The sequence below is a fragment of the Clupea harengus genome, chromosome 19 (genome assembly GCF_900700415.2).
Source record: "Clupea harengus chromosome 19, Ch_v2.0.2, whole genome shotgun sequence".
NCBI classification, from domain to species: Eukaryota; Metazoa; Chordata; class Actinopteri; order Clupeiformes; family Clupeidae; genus Clupea; species Clupea harengus.
Window position 1 is genome coordinate 2,574,677 of NC_045170.1, and position 20,000 is coordinate 2,594,676.

General features: G+C 43.4%; 4 protein-coding genes across 7 annotated transcripts in view; 3 read left to right on the forward strand and 1 right to left on the reverse strand.

The window, feature by feature from the left end:
• mindy1 (MINDY lysine 48 deubiquitinase 1) overlaps positions 1–8,264 on the reverse strand; it is a 14,083-nt gene extending 5,819 nt beyond the window's left edge. Inside the window, exons 1-5 of the mRNA XM_031585911.2 lie at positions 8,087–8,264; positions 5,977–7,513; positions 3,707–3,764; positions 2,802–2,866; positions 1,476–1,634 (exon numbers count right to left, since the gene is read on the reverse strand). Coding sequence (XP_031441771.1) covers positions 1,476–1,634; positions 2,802–2,866; positions 3,707–3,764; positions 5,977–6,720 — 1,026 coding nt within the window. The 5' untranslated portion in view covers positions 6,721–7,513; positions 8,087–8,264. The remainder of the gene's footprint in view (positions 1–1,475; positions 1,635–2,801; positions 2,867–3,706; positions 3,765–5,976; positions 7,514–8,086) is intronic.
• Positions 8,265–10,161: 1,897 nt separating this feature from the next.
• Positions 10,162–13,923, forward strand: LOC105890381 (histone H3-like centromeric protein A). 3 transcript variants are annotated; one of them, XM_031585924.2, is made up of 6 exons: positions 10,162–10,400; positions 10,512–10,576; positions 11,359–11,492; positions 11,774–11,889; positions 12,538–12,612; positions 13,240–13,923. In XM_031585924.2, the coding sequence occupies exons 3-6, from the start codon at positions 11,390–11,392 to the stop codon at positions 13,366–13,368; spliced, it is 423 nt and encodes a 140-aa protein (XP_031441784.1). In that variant the 5' UTR covers positions 10,162–10,400; positions 10,512–10,576; positions 11,359–11,389; the 3' UTR covers positions 13,369–13,923. The 3 variants fall into 3 exon arrangements, with proteins under 3 accessions (XP_031441784.1, XP_031441786.1, XP_012671854.1); XM_031585926.2 differs by lacking the exon at positions 10,512–10,576 and adding an exon at positions 11,200–11,269; XM_012816400.3 differs by lacking the exon at positions 10,512–10,576 and having other exon boundaries at positions 10,164–10,400.
• A 598-nt stretch (positions 13,924–14,521) lies between these two features.
• LOC122133780 (pyroglutamylated RFamide peptide) lies at positions 14,522–15,883 on the forward strand. The gene is made up of 2 exons (XM_042710585.1): positions 14,522–14,754; positions 14,894–15,883. Exon 2 carries the CDS (start codon positions 14,894–14,896, stop codon positions 15,383–15,385), a length of 492 nt encoding a protein of 163 aa, XP_042566519.1. The 5' UTR covers positions 14,522–14,754; the 3' UTR covers positions 15,386–15,883.
• A 698-nt stretch (positions 15,884–16,581) lies between these two features.
• LOC105890369 (phosphatidylinositol 4-kinase beta-like) overlaps positions 16,582–20,000 on the forward strand; it is a 21,672-nt gene continuing 18,253 nt past the window's right edge. The window contains exon 1 of one of the 2 annotated variants that reach the window (XM_042710582.1): positions 16,582–17,408. In XM_042710582.1, the coding sequence (XP_042566516.1) occupies positions 17,388–17,408 (21 nt within the window). In that variant the 5' untranslated portion in view covers positions 16,582–17,387. The remainder of the gene's footprint in view (positions 17,409–20,000) is intronic. The other variant, XM_031585929.2, reaches the window with a different exon arrangement.

The window sequence follows — 20,000 nt, forward strand, 5'->3', positions numbered from 1 at the left end:
TACTGCTTCTGGTCTCACCTGGCTGACATAAGGCCACTGAAACTATACTGACATAAGGCCACTGGAACTATACTGACATAAGGCCACTGGAACTATACTGACATAAGGCCACTGGAACTATACTGCTTCTGGTCTCATAAGGCCACTGGAACTATATTGCTTCAGGCCCAAAACACCTGACTGAAGTAAGGCCACTGGAACTATAGTGCTTCTGGTCTCACCTGGCTGACATAAGGCTACTGGAACTATACTGCTTCTGGTCTCACCTGGCTGACATAAGGCCACTGGAACTATACTGCTTCTGGTCTCACAGGGCTGACATAAGGCCACTGGAACAATACTGCTTCTGGTCTCACAGGGCCCTCATAGCATAGCACAACATGAGTACAGAATGCTGACCCCAGCCCTCATAGCATAGCACAACATGAGATAAAATAACACTGGCTTTAAGAGGAAGCTCAAAAACAAAATGTTGAGCTTATTTAGCAGCTCTTCTTACCATTTACCATTTAAGACATGCATTTAATTCGTGTGTTATTTTATTTCTAATTTTGTCCTTCAGGTCAAACTCATTTCAACGTGTTGCTCATATTTAGGCCACAACTTCTTATGTTCCATTCTCACACTTGCCTCGTCAATCTCTCATATTCTCACTTTTGCCTCGTCTTGCCAAACTCTCATTTTCAAGTCACTCTCCTATTTCCAAAGGTCTTAATTCTCTCGTAAGATTGATCTGACCTTCTTATTGTACTTCAGGACAGTTTGAAAAACAGTTTCAACTAGATTTCTATGAATTTGCAAGAACCCTTTATTTGTTTTCAAACAGTAAAAATAGAAACCAGAGGACTGCTGTTTCAAGTCCCACATGGAGTTTCTGATGTCAAAAGTTGAAATCTTTCTCCAGCAATCATAATCGTGTCATACTAATATTGTACCGCAATCTATGGATCTTCTTTATTGTCTGTTTTTCTGTGCGATTTTGCATATGTTATCAAATAATGTGATCAAAATCTAAAAACGAAAGTTAACAGCCTCCATGCAATTCACACGGAAATTGTGCAACACTATCTCTTCATCATGCCATTGTAAGTCTTGCAGAACCTTTATTTTCAATAACAAAATCTACACACTACACCTTTAATCATGCATTCAGCTTCAAGTGTTTACTGTGTCATCCTGTATCCATGCGTTGACCAGCGCAGGCCCTTACACCTTTAATCATGCATTTAGCTTGAAGTGTGTACTGTGTCATCCTGTTGTCGTTGCCCAGCGCAGGCCCTTACACCTTTAATCATGCATTCAGCTTCGAGTGTGTACTGTGTCATCCTGTGTCCATGCGTTGACCAGCGCAGGCCCTTACACCTTTAATCATGCATTCAGCTTCGAGTGTGTACTGTGTCATCCTGTTTGCACGTGTCCATGTGTTGCCCAGCGCAGGCCCTTACACGTGTGCGTTGCCCAGCTCAGGCCCTTACCTGGGGGTCCACCAGCCAGCCGTGGTACAGGGGAAGGTCCAGCAGGTCGAAGACGATGCACTCGGGCGTGTACTCAAAGTCACACACTCCAGTGAAGCGCACGTTCACGTCCAGGCCTGTGGACAGCTTGGGCAACACCGCCATGGCATCGCTCATGTTCTGCACACAGGTCAAAGGTCAGGAAGTAAAGAAGAGTTTAAAAAAATAATAATAATTTGCAACAGAGAAGGAACTGTGGTCTTGTTGGTACAATTGTTAGTATACAGTTATTCAAAAAGTTTTACAATTCAATTCAATCAAAGCCTATCTTCATTTTGAATTAATTGATACCGGTGGCAATTCAAATCACAGTATTGTTAGTCATAACATGCATAGCTATTATTAACTGTAATATTAGCCTTAATATGTACATGCAGTCCACACATCCATCCACTAACATCATTCACATTCAAGGTCAAGTGATCACTGTGGGAGGGGGGGGGGTGTTCTTTGAAAGCTGAACAAACAAACAAACTGCACAGTAGTACTTTGGCAGGAAGAATGGGGCTGGTCTCTGTTGACTGGCTCGGAGGGGCCACAAGGCCCCCAACACAGAGCGCACGTCAAGCACAAGCATAATCCCAGCCATCTCTAGGGGCCACAGTGGCCCCCAACACAGAGTGCCCGTCAAGCACAAGCATAGTCCCAGCCATCTCTAGGGGCCACAGTGGCCCCCAACACAGAGTGCCCGTCAAGCACAAGCATAGTCCCAGCCATCTAAGCCTTTTCAGAAACACTCTAGGAGCCACTGACACTAAGCACTGGCCATGACGCCTGTGTTTGGGCAAATAACAGCCCTCTGCGTCAACACACACTCATAAACACACACACACACACAAACATACACAGACACTCGCACACATAAACACACACAAACATACACTCGCACAGATAAAAACTGTGTGTGTCGACACCCTGTGTGGAGTTAACCACGTACACATCCAGACACTTGCACTGATAATAGTCTGGAGGCATACACACATTGCCAGAGGTTGACTACACACACACACACACACACACACACACACACACACACACACACACACACACACACACACACACACACACACACACACACACACACACACACACACACACACACACACACACACACACACACACACACACACACACACACACACACACACACACACACGATGGGCATCTGGTATGCAGACACGTTTCCCTCTATATATATATTTTATATATATATAAAAAAAAAACACCGACACACACACACCGTAAAACAGAGGCAGTGTGTGTGTTCTGTTATGATGTTAGGCTCACCTGCTGGAAGTTCAGTTCCATGCCCTCAGCGGTCTCCCTTGGTTTGATTGACAGCACACATTCCCCTGGTACACAGGACATGGAAAGAAATCATTAAAAAAAATGCTTCCTTAAAAAACTGGCAAAGATATTAGGAGTTTGACTTATAATAATACAACTAAAGTATGAGGCTTCATTCAAAAGTGATGGTGACAGAAAATATATATATTTCAAGACATGCTGGCGTTAACTTAGCAGGGAATTGCAAATGAATGTGTAAAATATAGGGTTCTGCTTGGCCGCATGCCCTGACAATCCTGAATGATTAGAGATATCTGTTGAACAGCTGATGCACTCCACCTTAGTGACATATGACTAATGACAAAGCTGACTTGTGTTGACCGAGTCAGTTGACTGGTGTTGATTTAGAAGTTAACAAGCTAAAGGATCCGGCTGCATCAATACCATTATAACAAATAACGCATGTTTTATGCAGACCAATCAGGTGCTCTAAATGCAGCAGTGAGGAGCTTTGGTCTAAAGGGAACAACTCAATCTCGCAGACATCAACAACAGCACATGGAATGATCCAAGTTTGCTAAATATGCTAGCTGGTGTCTTCTGACAATATACCTTACTTGTAGTGCTGTGAGCTAGTGGGAACAACAGGTGTGTTTATCTGTCCTTCACATGACCAGATCTCATCCAAATGAATTTGAAGATGAAAACCAAAACTAGCTGGCTATACAAACATGCCTCAAAAAGAGGTCAATTCCTGCATGGCGTTGCTTTAGATACATATCATGAACACAGTCATTTGATCTTTTAATTCAGCGGTTATCATCAATTACTGCGAAATGGGTGCCATCACCCGTTTAATGTTAGATGTAAATGTTTTATGATGAAATACACTTGACACGTCTTACCCAGGTGAGCCATCAGGTCCTCTGTGGTGATGACCTCCGTCTGCGGGGGCAGCTTGGCCTGGAGGGGGGGGTCAGGTTAGGGCAGATTCACACGCCACGTCATCTAAAAGACCCTACCTCTCCATGAACAGAGTTTGCTATTCCCTAAAGCGCCCTTGTGCTCTGCTTGTGTAAAGTGCTAGAGAGACTATCCCTTCTGGGCTGCATTTCCCAAAAGTGTTGCTGGGCAACCACCGTGGAGGCTGAGGGAGAGACGGAGTGTTTAGAGTGCTTGCCTCTCTATCGTGAGGATGGTGGTTTTCCAATTATGCTTTCTGAAAACACACGCCGCCTGATGACCGTGGCCATTCGTTTCTATGGTTGCGGCCCGAATGCTTTCTGGGGAGGAGAAGCCACACTATTCTCTCTCGCGTAGCCTGCGCCAGGGGGCCATCATTCCAGAGGCTTCCATCAGGTCAGAGGCTTACGGTGCAAACCCATGACAGCGACACGATACGCTTCCATCGCTTTGAGTGGGCGTGTTGTAGCGTGTGGAAATATCATTTTCAAACCGTCAGAGACGACACCAAACAATCTGATTGGCCGCTGCCGGGAAAAAAAAAAAAAAAAAAAACGCTCCTCATTTGCATAGGATTCAACATTTCCCAACTTTTATCGGTCGCTTCGCCCAAAACGGTGGTCTACGTCACAATGGCTTGGCTCCCATTGAAATGCATGGGATTTAAATATCGCGTCGCTCATAACGGTGTCATGGGTTTCCACCGTTAAGCTTGTGCTCATCGCCCAAAAAAATAAACCAAAACAAAACAAAACACTCCCATCCTCACAGCAGGGCAGCACTTACTCATTCCCATGGGAATTAGGCTGGCGTGACTCTGCACCGACTACCTTTCATACCCTGTGTTTGTGGTTTAGACAGTGTCACATTTTGCCTGCATTTATTTACTATATAGACCGGCACGCTCTGCACTGTGTGAACTACAAAAGGTTAATGAGTCGCTCGAGGAAACACCACCAGGGAGAGTCCCGAGGAGTGAAGTCTGATTGGTCGAGATCTCAGGCACACTGTTTTTTTTTCCTGGACTGTATCCGGTCACGCATTATTTGGTTAGCCTGTGTCAAATATTTATTGACACTGTTGACAGGGAAGAATACAAACAGACAGACAGACAGAATACACAGTTCTGGTGAGGTGCTGATAATGGGCTCGAGTGTCAGAGATGATATACGCCCAGGGTTAGGGTTAGGGTCAGGTTAAGATCAGTGGTAAATGACCAGCACTACGGTTTAACCAAATGCGTTACTCAGTACCCACCAGCGCTCTTCGCTCGGTGGTCAGCGTATCTGGAACAAAATGGGCACGTCTGTGAGTCACCACCTCAATTTCCCCCAATTCAGTGGGACCTTGTACAGCTTAGCAATAGTATTACACAGAAAAAAAAAAAAACAACCAGTATTAGTAATCCTTTTATAAATGTCCCTCTTTATCTTTTGGGACTTCTCTGCATCACAAAACTAATATTTCATGTCTCAGTCATTCAACACAATGAGGTTTGGCACAGTACCAAGAGCCGATTCTCTCACACGTGATGCTGACCTTCACAGACATTTGCCAGGATTTGCCAACCCTGTGGCGGTTCGGCCTTTTGTTTTTTAGCCTGAAGGATCAGCGTCTCCAGCCCACATCTGGCATCATAATCTCCATAACAAAAACACAACTGACTTTCAACCGGCGACTAAGCTCCTCATGGTCTCAACCTCTTCTCTTCCCGGAGAGCGTGACTCGAGCATATGTGTCTCGGCCGACCCAGACCTCCTAACGTTTTAGATCTGATCGGGGGCGGGAGGGAGTCAAGGGTGTGGCAGGTTTGCAGCAGTCTCCCAGTTTCAACTCTCAGAACAGCCATCAGTGACCTCTCCTTTCAGATAACAGCCATCAGTGACCCTTTCACCTGGATATGACCCAGGCTAAATAGCAGTAGCAGAGTCTATGGACAATACCTAAAAACGGTGCAATGACTCCTCTGATTTTCCTCAAGATTAAATCCCATTTAACGTCTGAGGAGTCTTTGGCCATTTCACACAAAGAAACCGACAGTCAGGCAACATAGAAATGACACAATACGTATTGTATTACGTATACGTATTAATTATTATATCCATATTGCTTAAGGATGTATAACTGTGAATAAAATATTAGCTTACGTGTGGGGCAACTGGCTGTGAAATCGCTCTTAGAGTTGTGTAATATGAGAACACTCAGAACTTACCTTCCAGCGCAAAAACAGGATGTTCATGATGGCCAGCAGGGGGCAGGGTCCATTCTCGCTCTGCGTGATGATGGGAGTCTTCTTCTCTTTCCAGGTGATCCACTTCACAAAGTAGTACGCCGGCATGACCGTCTCAGTATCCGTGGAAACCGCACCCCCAGCTGCTGCGGCTGCGGTGGTCGGTACGGAGGTCGCGGGCGGCAGAACCACCTCCGCCAGACCTGTCGCCTCCACGCACGGGGAACCAGCATCAGCTCCCAGGGCTGAGAAGGACGAAGACAGGGCCTCGTCCACGGACACGCCATTGCTGCCCTCGGAGACGTCCAGACTGGGTATGGAGCAAGAGGCAGTGTCAGCGGACTGGCTCTGGTTAGCACACTGGCCGACAGCGACCTCTGAACTCTCTCCATCCACCTGCCTTTCGTGTATCACGTTCGACTGGCCATCGTCCGGCTGGCCGTTCTCCAGTTGAACGGGCGCAGCAGGCTCTGGTGTTTTTGCCTCCAGATGCAAGAGGTCTCCAGTGTCTACTAATGGAGTGTCCCCTGGAGGAACCACATTTGGAGGGTCTTCATCCAGAGGATACACATCCTGTCCTCTTTGGTGTGCTTCTTCCGTCTCCCCAACTTTTAAGTCTTTCTGATCCTGAGCAAGCACACTGGAGACGTCTGATGTCACCAGCTGCTCTTCTTTACCTAACCCCACCGTATCCCCCAACACTTTCTCTGAACTAGATTCGGTCATTGCGGAAGGGTTTGGTTAAGCACTTCAATTGAGATTAATAAGGCCAAAGTATTTTCGAACTTCTCAAAACAGAAAATAAAGCCCTTTTGTTCTTAACGCCAGAACCTTTAATTTTGAGATCCCCTGAGAATAGGACTTAGCATCAGCTTGAAAACAGGATGGACAGCTAATTTTGAAACCACCACATTTTGTTTTCTTTTTTTAAATTAAAGATCATGTGACATCATCTAAAACACTTAGACTCTGTAGTGACTCAAATGGCTGTATCCTCTTACAAGCGAAATAGTGCTGACCCACTTCAGCATTTTCTAAACATGTAAATACACAACGCAAGTTTTGGATTACAGATACCTCATCAAGACTCTCAAGAGACTAGTGCTGCTGTGACGTGTTTACAACGACACTTACTACATACTTATAAGATGCAGTTAACTTTCATCCTTTTTAAATCTTTAGACACCTGAAGTGACGCAAATAAGTCTGAATTATTTACCATGAAAATGACAAGAGGTATCCGTTAGTGTAAAACAACGTGTCTTTGACAAAGCTAAGGCTAATTTCACACAGACCGGTGGTTGTTCTTCCTTTGTGCTTTGCCTTGCAAGGCATACTGACCTAGCATGGCCCAGACAATGATTAAGCTATTTCAACTGCGTGTGAAGAAATGAGCAGCCTGATGAGCAGCAAAAAACTTGCCCAACACACAGTTCAACTCGGAACTTGAGCTTGTTTTTTTTTTCCTGAGACTAAACAGCTGTTGGCTTGGACTGGTGACCGTTTGTCGTCAAAGGATCTGAAACAAACCAATAACAACAATCTGATTAGGCTTATGCCTGACGTTACTTCACCAACCATTAATCTGAACTCACGATTAAAATGAAACACTGACTTTAAAAATCGTCTTAATGTCAAAGAACTAGAGCAGCATACTATAGGATCTTAAGGCTATTGTTATATATTACTCATTATAGTACCTAGCATAATAGTGAACGTTGAACAACAAAGTGTAAACCTTATGTAAAATGCTAATTGTTAGTAGCGATGTAAAATGTATGTTATTCGATCTTGGAGTTGACTGACGAAAATATTGACATTAGCTGGCTAGTTTGTAAAATCCTTTTTTTAAAGACATCTTCTTAAAGTCTATTTTCCTCCCGATTAATGGTTACAAAGGATGAGGCATAAACTAATACCTCAATTGATGAATAAGGCACATAGCTACGGGATGTTTATTATCTTTACATCGTTAGCAAATTACTTAATACAGATGCCATTGAGTGCAGCAGGTCGGGTGTCAGTCAGCTAACATGCTAGCGTTAGCAATCTAGCAGTAACTTGATGATACAGCCAAACGTTGGAGACTTACCATATTTGACCAAAGAGTAAACCATGTAAAGATAAGACTTGAGTGTCTCCACTACAAGGGGGGCGTAAATCAGTTCAGTACATCACTTCTCTAGACAGGTTGATCTGCTCTTGTCTCCACTTCTGCGCTCTGCTGAGTTTTCTATTTCTGTGTTGGACGGTCTACGCAACCTTGTTTTCATCATTTTCACTTCCTGTGGGACGGGCTTAGTAAACAGTGATGTCATACAATGATATTCTCACAAGTAGACCGTATTTTACTTATAATCCTAGGCTAAATTCGTGTTCGTTATTTTACTAGTACATTTCTCCCAAATTGATAAAAAAAAGTATCAGTATAAAAAAAAAATGTATTCGTTTAGAAATCTATCTATGACTAGGCTGCACCCTCTGTTGGTAGGAGGTTGAACTGCTGGGAACAGTCTTGTTTCCAGAGAACCTCTTTGCAGGTCATTTTTAATGTGTAACTGCACCCTAAAATGTGTGGGGGGGATTTTAACAGTGAATGTAATGTTATGACGGAACTGTGATGAAACACATCAATGCTGTTGTAAATATTGACCTTTTTTTTTTATTCCACAGTATATTAAGCGTCTTTGAGAACTTTGAAAGGCGCTATATAAGTCTGATGTATTATTATTATTATAAAATTACCATTTTTATAAAAATCAGCATTTTATTGGGTTGAAAATGGCTCAACACGCCATCTACAGTTTAACATCATCCTGAACCTTGCCAGGCTTGCGATGCTGACGAATCCACATCCATTTGGTGCATATACACGCCATGAAATTAATCTAAAAAAGGAATGTTGACGCCCTCTAATCAGAGGTGTGCGGCCCACCTCCCCCAGCCCCTGCCCTTGAGAGGGAATCTGTGAAACCGTGCTAATTTTCAAAAATATGCTGTTGAGATGCTTTTTTTGCTAACACTGTGCAATGGTTAGAACTTGTGCATTTGTATGGCTGTAGAAGCACCACCGGCCTGCACCCTGTCTCTTCAGACCCTCATAGGGCGGCCCTTAGATAGCAACCCCCATGCTATGGACATCAGACCCTCACAGGGCGGCCCTTGGATAGCAACCCCCATGCTATGGACATCAGACCCTCACAGGGCGGCCCTTGGATAGCAACCCCCATGCTATGGACATCAGACCCTCACAGGGCGGCCCTTGGATAGCAACCCCCATGCTATGGACATTTGCCATTGGCATTTTGCAGGAGAATTCTATTTCAGCTACATGGAGGTTGAGTTTGGATTTTTGTCAACCCCTATCTTTGGCTCACTTCATCTGGGGTTCCGAACCTTGTTTCCTTCACGTTTTCATCAGAGGGAGGGGCTAGGGCGTAAGGAAAGAAAGGAAGGGAAGGAAGTAGGGAGGATTGACAAATAGAGGAAATTGTATTCACCCATGTTGTTCCATACCTGTCAAGTTAACATGACTGAAATCCGTGGTCAGAGATTGAAATCCGTGAAAATCGGTGAGCCACCCCCCACACAAAAAAGACAACACGTGCAAGCACATTGTTTACGAGATATTTCGTAAAACAGGTCTATGTTCGCCCCATATAAATAAGTTGTTCAATGATGAAGGTGCTTACCCGCTAAATATTGAAACATCCTTGACTGCTACGCAGACTAGTGAGCCACGGTGCTCAGCAGTCTTTTTAACTTGTAATGTATTAATCTATGCTATTAAGAGTGAGGTGTGTCACGTACGTAACACATGAGAAATGTTGAAAAGCTGTTAAAAGATAACAAGGGCAAAGCTGTATGGGTGTGGTGCCTACTGCATTTGCACAGCAGTAGGTGGCAGCAGAGAATTGATTCTAAGTTGGAATCTTTTGGTCTGTTCCATGGTTTAAGAATTCCAATCCTGTGGTTCTAACGCAACATCGTCAAAACTCAGTTCCAAGGTTTCACCATCTTCCTTAATTTTGAACGCATGCCTCGTCATAACTTCGCTCTTTAGAACTAAAAAATATTTGAAGTCATTTTAAAGATCTTTTTGACAATGGAATTTGTTTAACTCCACACTAAGAAGAAGACTTGGAAGATGATTTAATTGTTCAATTCATCCTGTGTTTATTTAGGTATAATCTCACATGCAAGGCTTTAAAAACCGAGTGTTGTACTATACGAACAAAAAACACAACCACGTGAAACTCTGCAGTGACTAACCAATCAGCAAGCAGGATGTCACATACGCATCATGTGTGAAGTGCTCTTCTCATTGGTCATGAAAAGGACAGATTGTGCCGTTGCATCGTTTGAATTTTCGGAGTGCTACGTCTTCTGTTTCGGTGTCAAAGTTGGTAAGGAACTTTTCTATTTACTGTATTTTGGATAAATTGGAATTCAAGCGAATTTTGAGGGTTTTTTCTGTTGTCTAGCGTCAAATACATATGGCATTACACTAATTTTAGTAGATCCATTTGGGCGAATGTTACGCTGGCAGGTTAAAGGCCTAAAGATAGCAAGCCTGACAAGGGTAAGTTAACTGTTACTTTTGCAGAGTAGCAAGTAAGTTAAACATGGACGGTTTTGCGCGTTACTGCCTACCAGCAAGCTTTACTAGCGTAAAAATTACATATCATAGATTGTTTACTTTGTGATACTTGGAGCTAGTTCACCTATGCAAAATGTTCATTAAGTTCACGTAAGTTACTTCAGCAGTGACATATCCAAGGTATTTCCACTGTTGCATCAATATCAAGGGTGAACATTATTTTTGTGAAAGTCTAGGGTTTCTATACACCATCACAGCTAGCATAGTTGACAGGGGCCAGTAATCAGTCACGTAAGTTAGATCATTTAACGTCAACGTTAATTGGTTGTAGTTGTACAACCACTTTAATAAGAGGCTGTAACAGTTTCTTTAGGGAATTTACCCCTCCGAGTCTGCATTAAGTTCTGAAGCCGTATGCACATTCTTATATTTGAAACACCACTTATAGTTAAATGGACCTGTTCGGTATGATAAACAAGTTGTATAATCATTGCCAGCTGATTTGTAAAACTATCTGGCAGCTGTTTTTGCACTCTGGTTATGACACTAGTGTCAAGTGATTTACATTTGCTTGTTTGCTATTTGTTGCATGTAATTGTTCACAGAATGAGGTTACATCCAATGTGCCTTGCAGAAGGTGACTATCACCTGCTCAGTCACTAGAAGGGCTTTCAGGTCTGTTGTGTCCAGCCATCAAATTCACTGTGCTGCACATGTGTATCAGAAACCTGATGGGAGGAACTGATCCCTGTCTGTGTTTGCAGGACCTTAAAACGTGACACATTCGTGCGCGTAATGCGTAAAAACGCTCCGCCAGGCCGACGGAAGGGCACTGCTCCCCAAAAGAGATCCCCCCCTGCCCCTCCACCACGGACGCGACGTAGTAGCGGACCAACAGGTGAGGTGTGTGCGTGTGTGCGTGTGTGCGTGTGTGTGTGTGTGCGTGTGTGCGTGTGCTCAAAAACACTCCAGTGTACATACGCAGTCCTGGCTCTGTCACAGACTGGCTTGAATAGAGCCATACACTATTTCAGCTAATCAACAACATTGCTTCATTTCATTAACTGCTAAGCTCAAATGTCAACAACCTGTTCTAGTCCACATTTTGAAGGAGTTGTTGTTCCTCTCATGACGAGCGGCCCGGCGTCACTAACTCCTCTCTGCTCCCCCTTCTCCCAGAGGGCTCTCCCAGGAAGAAGAAGCGGTTCAGGCCAGGAACACGGGCCCTGCAGGAGATCCGGAAGTATCAGAAGTCCACCGACCTCCTGCTTCGCAAGGCGCCCTTCTCACGTCTGGTACAGCTAACCTCAAACCCGCCCTGCTCTCACAGTGTTGCATCTCAGGAGATTTTAGACACAAGCTAGGAAAAACCATATTTTTTTGTCAAGTAGGATCATTATTAATGTGGGGAAAAAATGGATCAATCTTAAAGATGAAGGGTAGAACCACAAAGAAAACATTTGCCAAACCACCAAGCAATTAATTTTTTTTTATTGTTGGAGCACACACATTCATTTTGTTGTGAAAGATTCTTTCATAACAAGTATGGTCCCCTGAAGCTTTGTATCGCTGAACACATACTTGGAAATGTTTACAGCACAATGTTGACAAAAAATATCACCAAATTGTGCCCCTGTTTGACTTTATTTGTCATTGTGCATTGGATACACAACGAAATTTGTTTGTGCAACCACTAAAAAAAAAAGTGCAGTTGTGCTGGGTGGAGGGTATGAGGGTTGTGTGATTGTTTAGTTCTGTGATGGCCCTGGGGATGAAACTGTTCTGCAGTCTGGAGGAAGAAGAAGGCGTCAGTACTGAGCACTCGCATAGATGGGTTGGCTGTTAATGCATCTGAGCCGCTGTAATGCTGTAATGCTGTCCAGTCTTGTCACAGAACTGCACTGATTGACTCCTGGTGCTGCACTGTGCCTCTTGTTTGGTAGGTGAGGGAGATCTGCTTGAGTTTCAGTAGAGAAAGCTACAGGTGGCAAGCATACGCTCTTCTGGCTCTTCAAGAGGTACGTACTAGTCGTCCCTGTTTTTCTCTCTACAGCTGTTTACTGAGGGGGGGGGGGGGGGTCCAGTGCAGGATGCATGACTGTTAAATTATAAAGGTCTATTTTTGATACACTAAGTGTGCAAAAGGCTTTACTAAATAACTCTTTGGGTATACAAACCCCAATCGTTCTGGCTTTCTTCATGGATTTTTGTTCAGGCTCTCTCATGTGTTATGCAAATTACCAGCAGATTATCAACATGCACAGAAGACATAATTGTTAATGACTATCTTTGAGAAATGTTGTTATTGTATTGAACATGCACAGAAGACATAATTGTTAATGACTATCTTTCAGAAATGTTGTTATTGTATTGAACATGCACAGAAGACATAATTGTTAACGACTATCTTTCAGAAATGTTGTTATTGTGTGTAGCTCTAGAAGCATTTCTGTTTTATCACTACAAAAAACAATGAACAATGAACCTTTAATGTTGAGCCATGCACACACACACACACACGTGTGTGTGTGTGTGTGTGTGTGTGTGTGTGTGTGTGTGTGTGTGTGTGTGTGTGTGTGTGTGTGTGTGTGTGTGTGTGTGTGCCCGCTTGTTCCTCACTGCTGTTCACTCCTCCGACCCTGCAGGCAGCCGAAGCGTTTCTGGTGCGTCTCTTCTCCGATGCTAACCTGTGTGCCATCCATGCCAAGCGAGTGACCCTCTTCCCCCGAGACCTGCAGCTGGTGCGCCGCATCCGAGGGGTGGAGCGACTCTGAGGGGGCAGATGCCAGCCTGAGGGGGCAGATGCCAGCCTGACCCGGCAACTTAATATAACTTTGGTAGCACATCCAGCTGATGATGGCTGTACTGCATCCAGTTCAGTTCTGTATAAAATGTAATATAACTTGGGTAGCACATCCAGCTGATAATGGCTGAAGTGCATCCAGTTCTGATCTAGCCTGGACTTAACGGAACCATGCTAGATCTGACCTAGAACCGTTCCACAGTCAATTGCTCTGTCCGGGAACACATGTAGCTGCAGGGACTGCTTATGGCTGCATGATCAGTGCACAGTCAGACTGGGGATTGTTTTATATATGTATTTTATTATTTTTTATATAATGTTCTCTGGAGTTTTAAAGCTGTAAATGAATTGTGTGTGTGTGTACCGTATTCTTCAGTTATGATGTTGGTGGTCATAAGTCACGCTTTAGAGCTGAATGATCAGCACAGTCAGACTGTGGAGCCACATGTTGTGTTTTTCTTTTCTTTTTTTTTCATATGTGTGTAATACTCATGTTGTTTGTATCAATAAATTGTGATACTTTTATTATGTTATTGTATTCAGTTGCAGCAGTGTTACATAACAACAAGAACTAGATTCATCATTAAAAAAAAGATATCTTATTCCTGAAAATCCAGTGTATCCATAAACACAGGCGGTCACAGGTATGTAGTCTACCCCCACTTCCAGAGTATATTATGTTGCCGTGGCGATGCCCTCCACAAGGATACAGATGGGGTAGAGGCTGACATGAGATTGATTTGATTGGTTGAGAAGAGAGATTGACTGACCAAGGAGTTTAAATAGCAGAACAAATGTGAGAAAAGAGCAGAATTCTGAATATAAATTAAAATCGAGGAAGTGATGTTTTTCACATGCCTGATGTTAAATGCTTGTCTTGAAAGGGAAAGATTATCCCTCTTTGGCCATCATAACTTCACAGGAAATGATGTCTTCATGACAGAATTGAACTAGTAGGCCATAAGTTCCATAAACCACCTTAATGAGCACAGAGGATAGTGTGACGTCTCTGCGGGGAAGGCACAATGAAATTCTTCCAGGTGTCTTGTTATCATCCTGGCAGGGAGTCAATGAAGAACAATAGTGTGCTTGGCTCGTCTGAATTTGTCATGGCATAATGAATGACCGATGCAACAATGGATGATAATTGGGCCGATTTGGATCAGCCATTTAAGCATGCTCTGTTTCTACGCTGCAGGAATGTCGATGCCCCCGTCGCATTATCTGTGTGCGTCAGGAAATAAGGCAGCCAATCACAGGCCGGGATGCTGAGACTATATCCCTGACCTAGGGTGTCTGGAGTGGATTTTAAAAGTCTAGCAGAAGACTCAAAGACAGACTCACTTCACTCAGCAAGGTAATCTGAGTTTGATTTTTATGTTTTTTTTTCTTCTTCTTCATTGAAACTTCTTCGTCTGTAATTCTCTGTATCTTGCTTTTAGTCTTAATAACCTTTAAGGCTCAGTCTCACAAATGTTCTGTCATTTTACCACCAGATGAGAGTGTTGTGTTTCCATGTGTGTTCGTCACTACCGGCTCCTCTTCTCTTCTCCGTGGCCCTGCTGGTCCTCACCGCCAGCGGAGACACCTTCCCGCATTCCACCCCCCTGCTCTCCGGCCTGGAGGATCCCAACTGGGAAGCCGCCCTGCAGCGGCTCCAGGCCAGCCTAGACGCTCCGGGGGTCGGCCTGTCTGCGGTCTTCCAGCCCTGGGGGTTGCTCCGTGAGCTGGTGCCCGAGGTGGTGCACCTGGGCCTGAGCGAGGAGCTGGAGAGGAGCTGGGGGCAGCGGGACGGACGGAGGGACTTGGGTGAGGACTTTGGGAGACGACCAGTGGGCACGCTTCCCGACGGGTCCATGAACGCCCTGCACTTCCAGGACGGGGAGGTGGGGGAGAGGAGGAACGACGCACTGCACTCCATGGCTGGAGGGTTGCAGGCTTTTAACAGAGAAAAGGGAGGCTTTGGGTTCCGCTTTGGGAGGAAGTGACCTGATGCAGAGTGGAGGAAGAGGAGAGGAGGAGGATGAAGAGGAATGTGGTGTATATGAGGAGGGCTGGAGGCAATGTGGAAGCAAAACAAGAAACAGAACACAGAGCAATGTGAGACCAACTGTGTAGAAATGAGGCAGGAATTCAGTGTCATAACTTCATGCTCTCTCTATCCCTCTCTGTCTGTCTCTCTATCCCTCTCTTTCTTTGAGTGTAAGTGTCTGAATGAAAGAAGAAATGTGTCTGTGTATGCAAGAGAATGTTTAAAGGAGAGGTGACACAGGAATTTTGTGATAGAAAATTGATACTGATAAATTCCTGCCATACCAAATGTACTCATTTCTTTATAAAACAGCAACTATTTTGCTGGATTAGCAACAGCATTTACAGCATCATTTTCAATATTTTAGATGATACAAATGTCTTCAGACTTCTTGCACACACTTCATTGTGTCTTGTATGATACTTTGTCAATAAAGTAAATTGATGAGAATTCACTGGGACAAAATGTATTTAATGTCTGTCTGTACATTGTACAAGGTAATTAATAATGATTAATGCTTGCGTAATAGTAGTTCCCACCATCTGCTCATATTCACTGTCGTCTCAGCAAAACTGAATTTAAGAAAGTAGAGCTGCCAGTTTACCAGCAGGTGGGGCCCAAGAGTACTGTAGTAACACAAGTGGAATGCAATTTATGAATTTGGTTTGGTTTCTTTATTTTTTGTGGGGTAAAATGTGATTCTTTCTTTACGTTGTGGCATCTTGGTGTCCGAATTTCGGAGTGTGCGTTTTCTGAAAAATATTGGCAGTCCCTTTGGAGGAGAATACTTGAAGAAAATAAAACAATGAAAAAGGAGAATAATAAAACTGACGGAAGGTAATGAAACCACTAAATTGAAGGCACAGGGTAAGAAAAACTCCTACTGTATATTAAGAGATTTGATGGACACACAAGTAGCTGTACACAAACACAGATAAATGCACAGGAGGTAAAGGAAGAGAAAGTTCAGGAGAGATAAATTCAAAACAGAGAAGAGAGGGGAAGAGACCAGCTTGACTAATGTAAAACAACCAAAAGAGCCAGAGAAATTCAGGTAGGAGGGGTCATGGAAATGGAAACAGGTTATGATAACATTGTGTGTGTGTGTGGGTGTGTGTCAGTGTGCATCAGAGAGAGAGAGAGAGCACAAAGAGACAAGGCTATTCAAGATAGAGGCGAAGAAGCCAAGTTTCTATGGAGGCAGCTGGAGGGGGTAGGAGAGACTGGGGAACACACAAACACACTTGTAACACACAGAAGAAAGGGGAAAGAGAGTTGATAAGGAACAGAGACCAGTAAACGAGAGAATAAGGAGCGACGACAACAAGAGAGGACTTCTGATAGGTGAAGGAACAAGGCTCTCGTGACAACAGAAAGAGAATAGAATAAGTAGAATGGGAAGAGAAACAGACAGAAAGATAAGATTCTTTGTGTGTGAAAGTTAAAGTGACTTGGACCAGGGCCAAGCCTATTCGTCACGATGAAAGTGATATGCACATCTAAACCGTGATAAGAACAAGCAAAAATAATGGGAGCGGCCGCTGAGGTGAAAAAAAACTGTGGTAGGCACAATAGCTAGCCTACATATTGACGGCCCAAGTGTTCACCTCGCCCACTGATAACTGTCGTCATCGCCGACGCATACTTTTAATACAAGGCAGATTCGGGAGTTGAAGCCCTGCTGCGTTCAGAGGAGAGTCGAGCTGGGAAACTGCTTCCTTTGCCAAATGCCACTTAACACCTAGAGATAAACATACTCTCAGTCTGATCGAGCAGGTAAGATGTTGCGATTATAAGGATCGACGATTCGGTTAATTTATAGAATGTGTAGCTAAATCGCCAAGATTTTACACAGTTGTGCCACCGACTGCAAGCTAACCCGACTGCTCCTAGCCTTATGAACACCCTGCATATATCGTAGTTTTTAAAGTATAACAGTAAACTAACAAGCAATCAAGATGCCTCGTGCAGATTATAATGTAAGTTTGGGGGAAACTATCTTTTTGTGACTATTATGTTTTCGGATGAGAGTGCTGACTGATATTATGCCTATGTTGTGATATTTTGAATTGCAATAGCTATTTTGCTAGCCACTTTTCCATTAGCTACGTATAAACTTGAATTCATTCTTGTCAGACAGCTTTGATATGAGAGTATTTATTGGTCAAGAAATTGTTAATAGGCTACTCGTATATCAGTACTTAATCCGTGTTGCAAGTTGCGATCTCCGTTTACGTTTACAGCTGTCAGCTAACGTTAAGGTTATTGGTAACCTGCTGTGATTAGGTACAAAACAACCCCGGCATTGCTATAGAAATACCGTCAATATTATCATTACTTCACGTTGCCATCGTTGTCTTTTACTTGGTTAGACTTCGATAGGCATCTTCTTAACTAGCGAATGTGTCATGGTTAACTACATCCAACGACAACAATTACACCTCCGCCCACATTCCGCTTGTTCTTTAACGTGATTCTTGCGGGGGTGCGGCGTGGGAGCTTCGTGATTTCCGAGACTGAAATCACTAATGTTTATGGATGTGATCAAAGTCTTTTAGATGTGATCTGGATGTGACTGACACGTGTCACACTCGCTTTCAATCCGTATTTAGTCGGGAGAAACCAGCTGGTTTAACTTTTCATAAAGGGATAATAACATTGGCATACCATGTTTTTAACAAAATATACGTGTTGATATGAGGATGTAGGCCAACTAAGTTGTTGTCATGACGATTTCATTCTTCCTTCTCGGCATATAACTTTATTTCGTGTTTGGTTTACCTTCTAGGAATAAGGTAGTTCCACATAACACCAAAAAGAGGATGTTTAACACTTTCAGCGTTTTGAATAAAACATTTTAACACAAACTTCCTCAAAGTCCATGAAACATCCATGCAAGCTGAGTTAATTTATCTGAGCAACCCAAATAATCTTGCTTTTATCTCCCAACATCGAGTCGACGATGACAACTGCTTGTTGCTGCTTTAAGAAACTTTAGCAATTTATCAAAGCGCATGTACACCTTTAGCACTTGTCACAATAATGAAAGGGTAACTTGTAGTCCATATTAACCAGATTAATACATCGATATTCCTTAACCTACAATGACTAGATAAATGGATACATTATTATTTTTTATTATAAATTGAGCAAAAATGTGTGCTCTGTAACACTTCCCAAATCATTTAACATTAACTTTTTCTTTAACTTATTTATTTAATTTGTACTTCTTCAGTGCCTCCATTTACTCCCATTAATTTCCTTCAAAGACCTATCAAAACAGGCAGAATTAAATAGCATCTACCCTTTATTTGATTTATCATCAATGTAAGCCAAAATTACTTTTTTTTAAATCCAGGATGTGTTTAAATATATAATTATACTTAAATAGGATAATCCATTTCTAAATCTGATGAGAATCCCTTTGTTTCTGCCAAATGTGTTGCTTTTATCATAAAATGCACAATAGCTATGAAAATCTGAGTTAACTGCCCCACTATTGAGGCACACAGTCGTACAGTCTGTCTTTTTCTGCTCTACCATACATCATACAACATCTTTATTTTCACAAGACAACACTTAGTTACAAAAGACCAACTGATCACTACATTTGAACTCAAACCCAAATGGTTTGTCTAGGTTTTCTACTAATGTTGTTTCGCTCACACCATATATTTTCGATAACACGAAACGCTACAAACTTCCGGTAGACTTGCGTACTCTGTGACCAAAATATAGTTCCTCCTTTTCATCACGAAAGCAATTGCTGCCTCCGGCTTAAGGGGGTTATAATTAGGCAGATGACGTAAGCGCACAGTGGAAACACACGTGTCGGCGAATCTTGCTCAAAAGCAAACCAGTCATGCAGCATACCACGCACGCATTCTTGTCTTGGTGACATGCTCGGCTCCGTCATCAAGCAGACCTTCACCCTAGTTCCTTGAAAGAGTAAAAGACATGGATGGAGGGTAAAGGGAAGTGGTAGGAGCCAGCAGCCATCCATGCCAAGTGGTAGGCAGACCAGTCGGGACACAGAAAGAGCTCGGAGATGTGCCCAAGACTGCTGTAGGCAGACCAGTAGGGACACAGCAAGAGCTCGGAGATGTGCCCAAGACTGCTGCAGGCAGACCAGTAGGGACACAGCAAGAGCTCGGAGATGTGCCCAAGACTGCTGTAGGCAGACCAGTAGGGACACAGCAAGAGCTCGGAGATGTGCCCAAGATTGCTGTAGGCAGACCAGTAGGGACACAGCAAGAGCTCGGAGATGTGCCCCAAGACTGCTGAATCCTTTCATGCCGTTATATTCTCAGTCCAGAATGAATTGAATTGAATTCTAAGTATATTCATGATGTGCCAACCTCTCCCTCTGGTTTGGATCAAGCCCTGAACTGTGGCGGGGTCAGCGGGGTCAGCAGGTCTTTGGGTCCAGATAAAACAAACAAATGATGTGAAGTCACCTAGATCAAGGCTAGGCTGCCTGTCTCTTCCTGTGTCCCTCTCACAGGATTAGGGTTATGTTTTGGCCTGTATTTACTGAATGGATTGAAAAATCTCCGCATTTAAATTAGTTC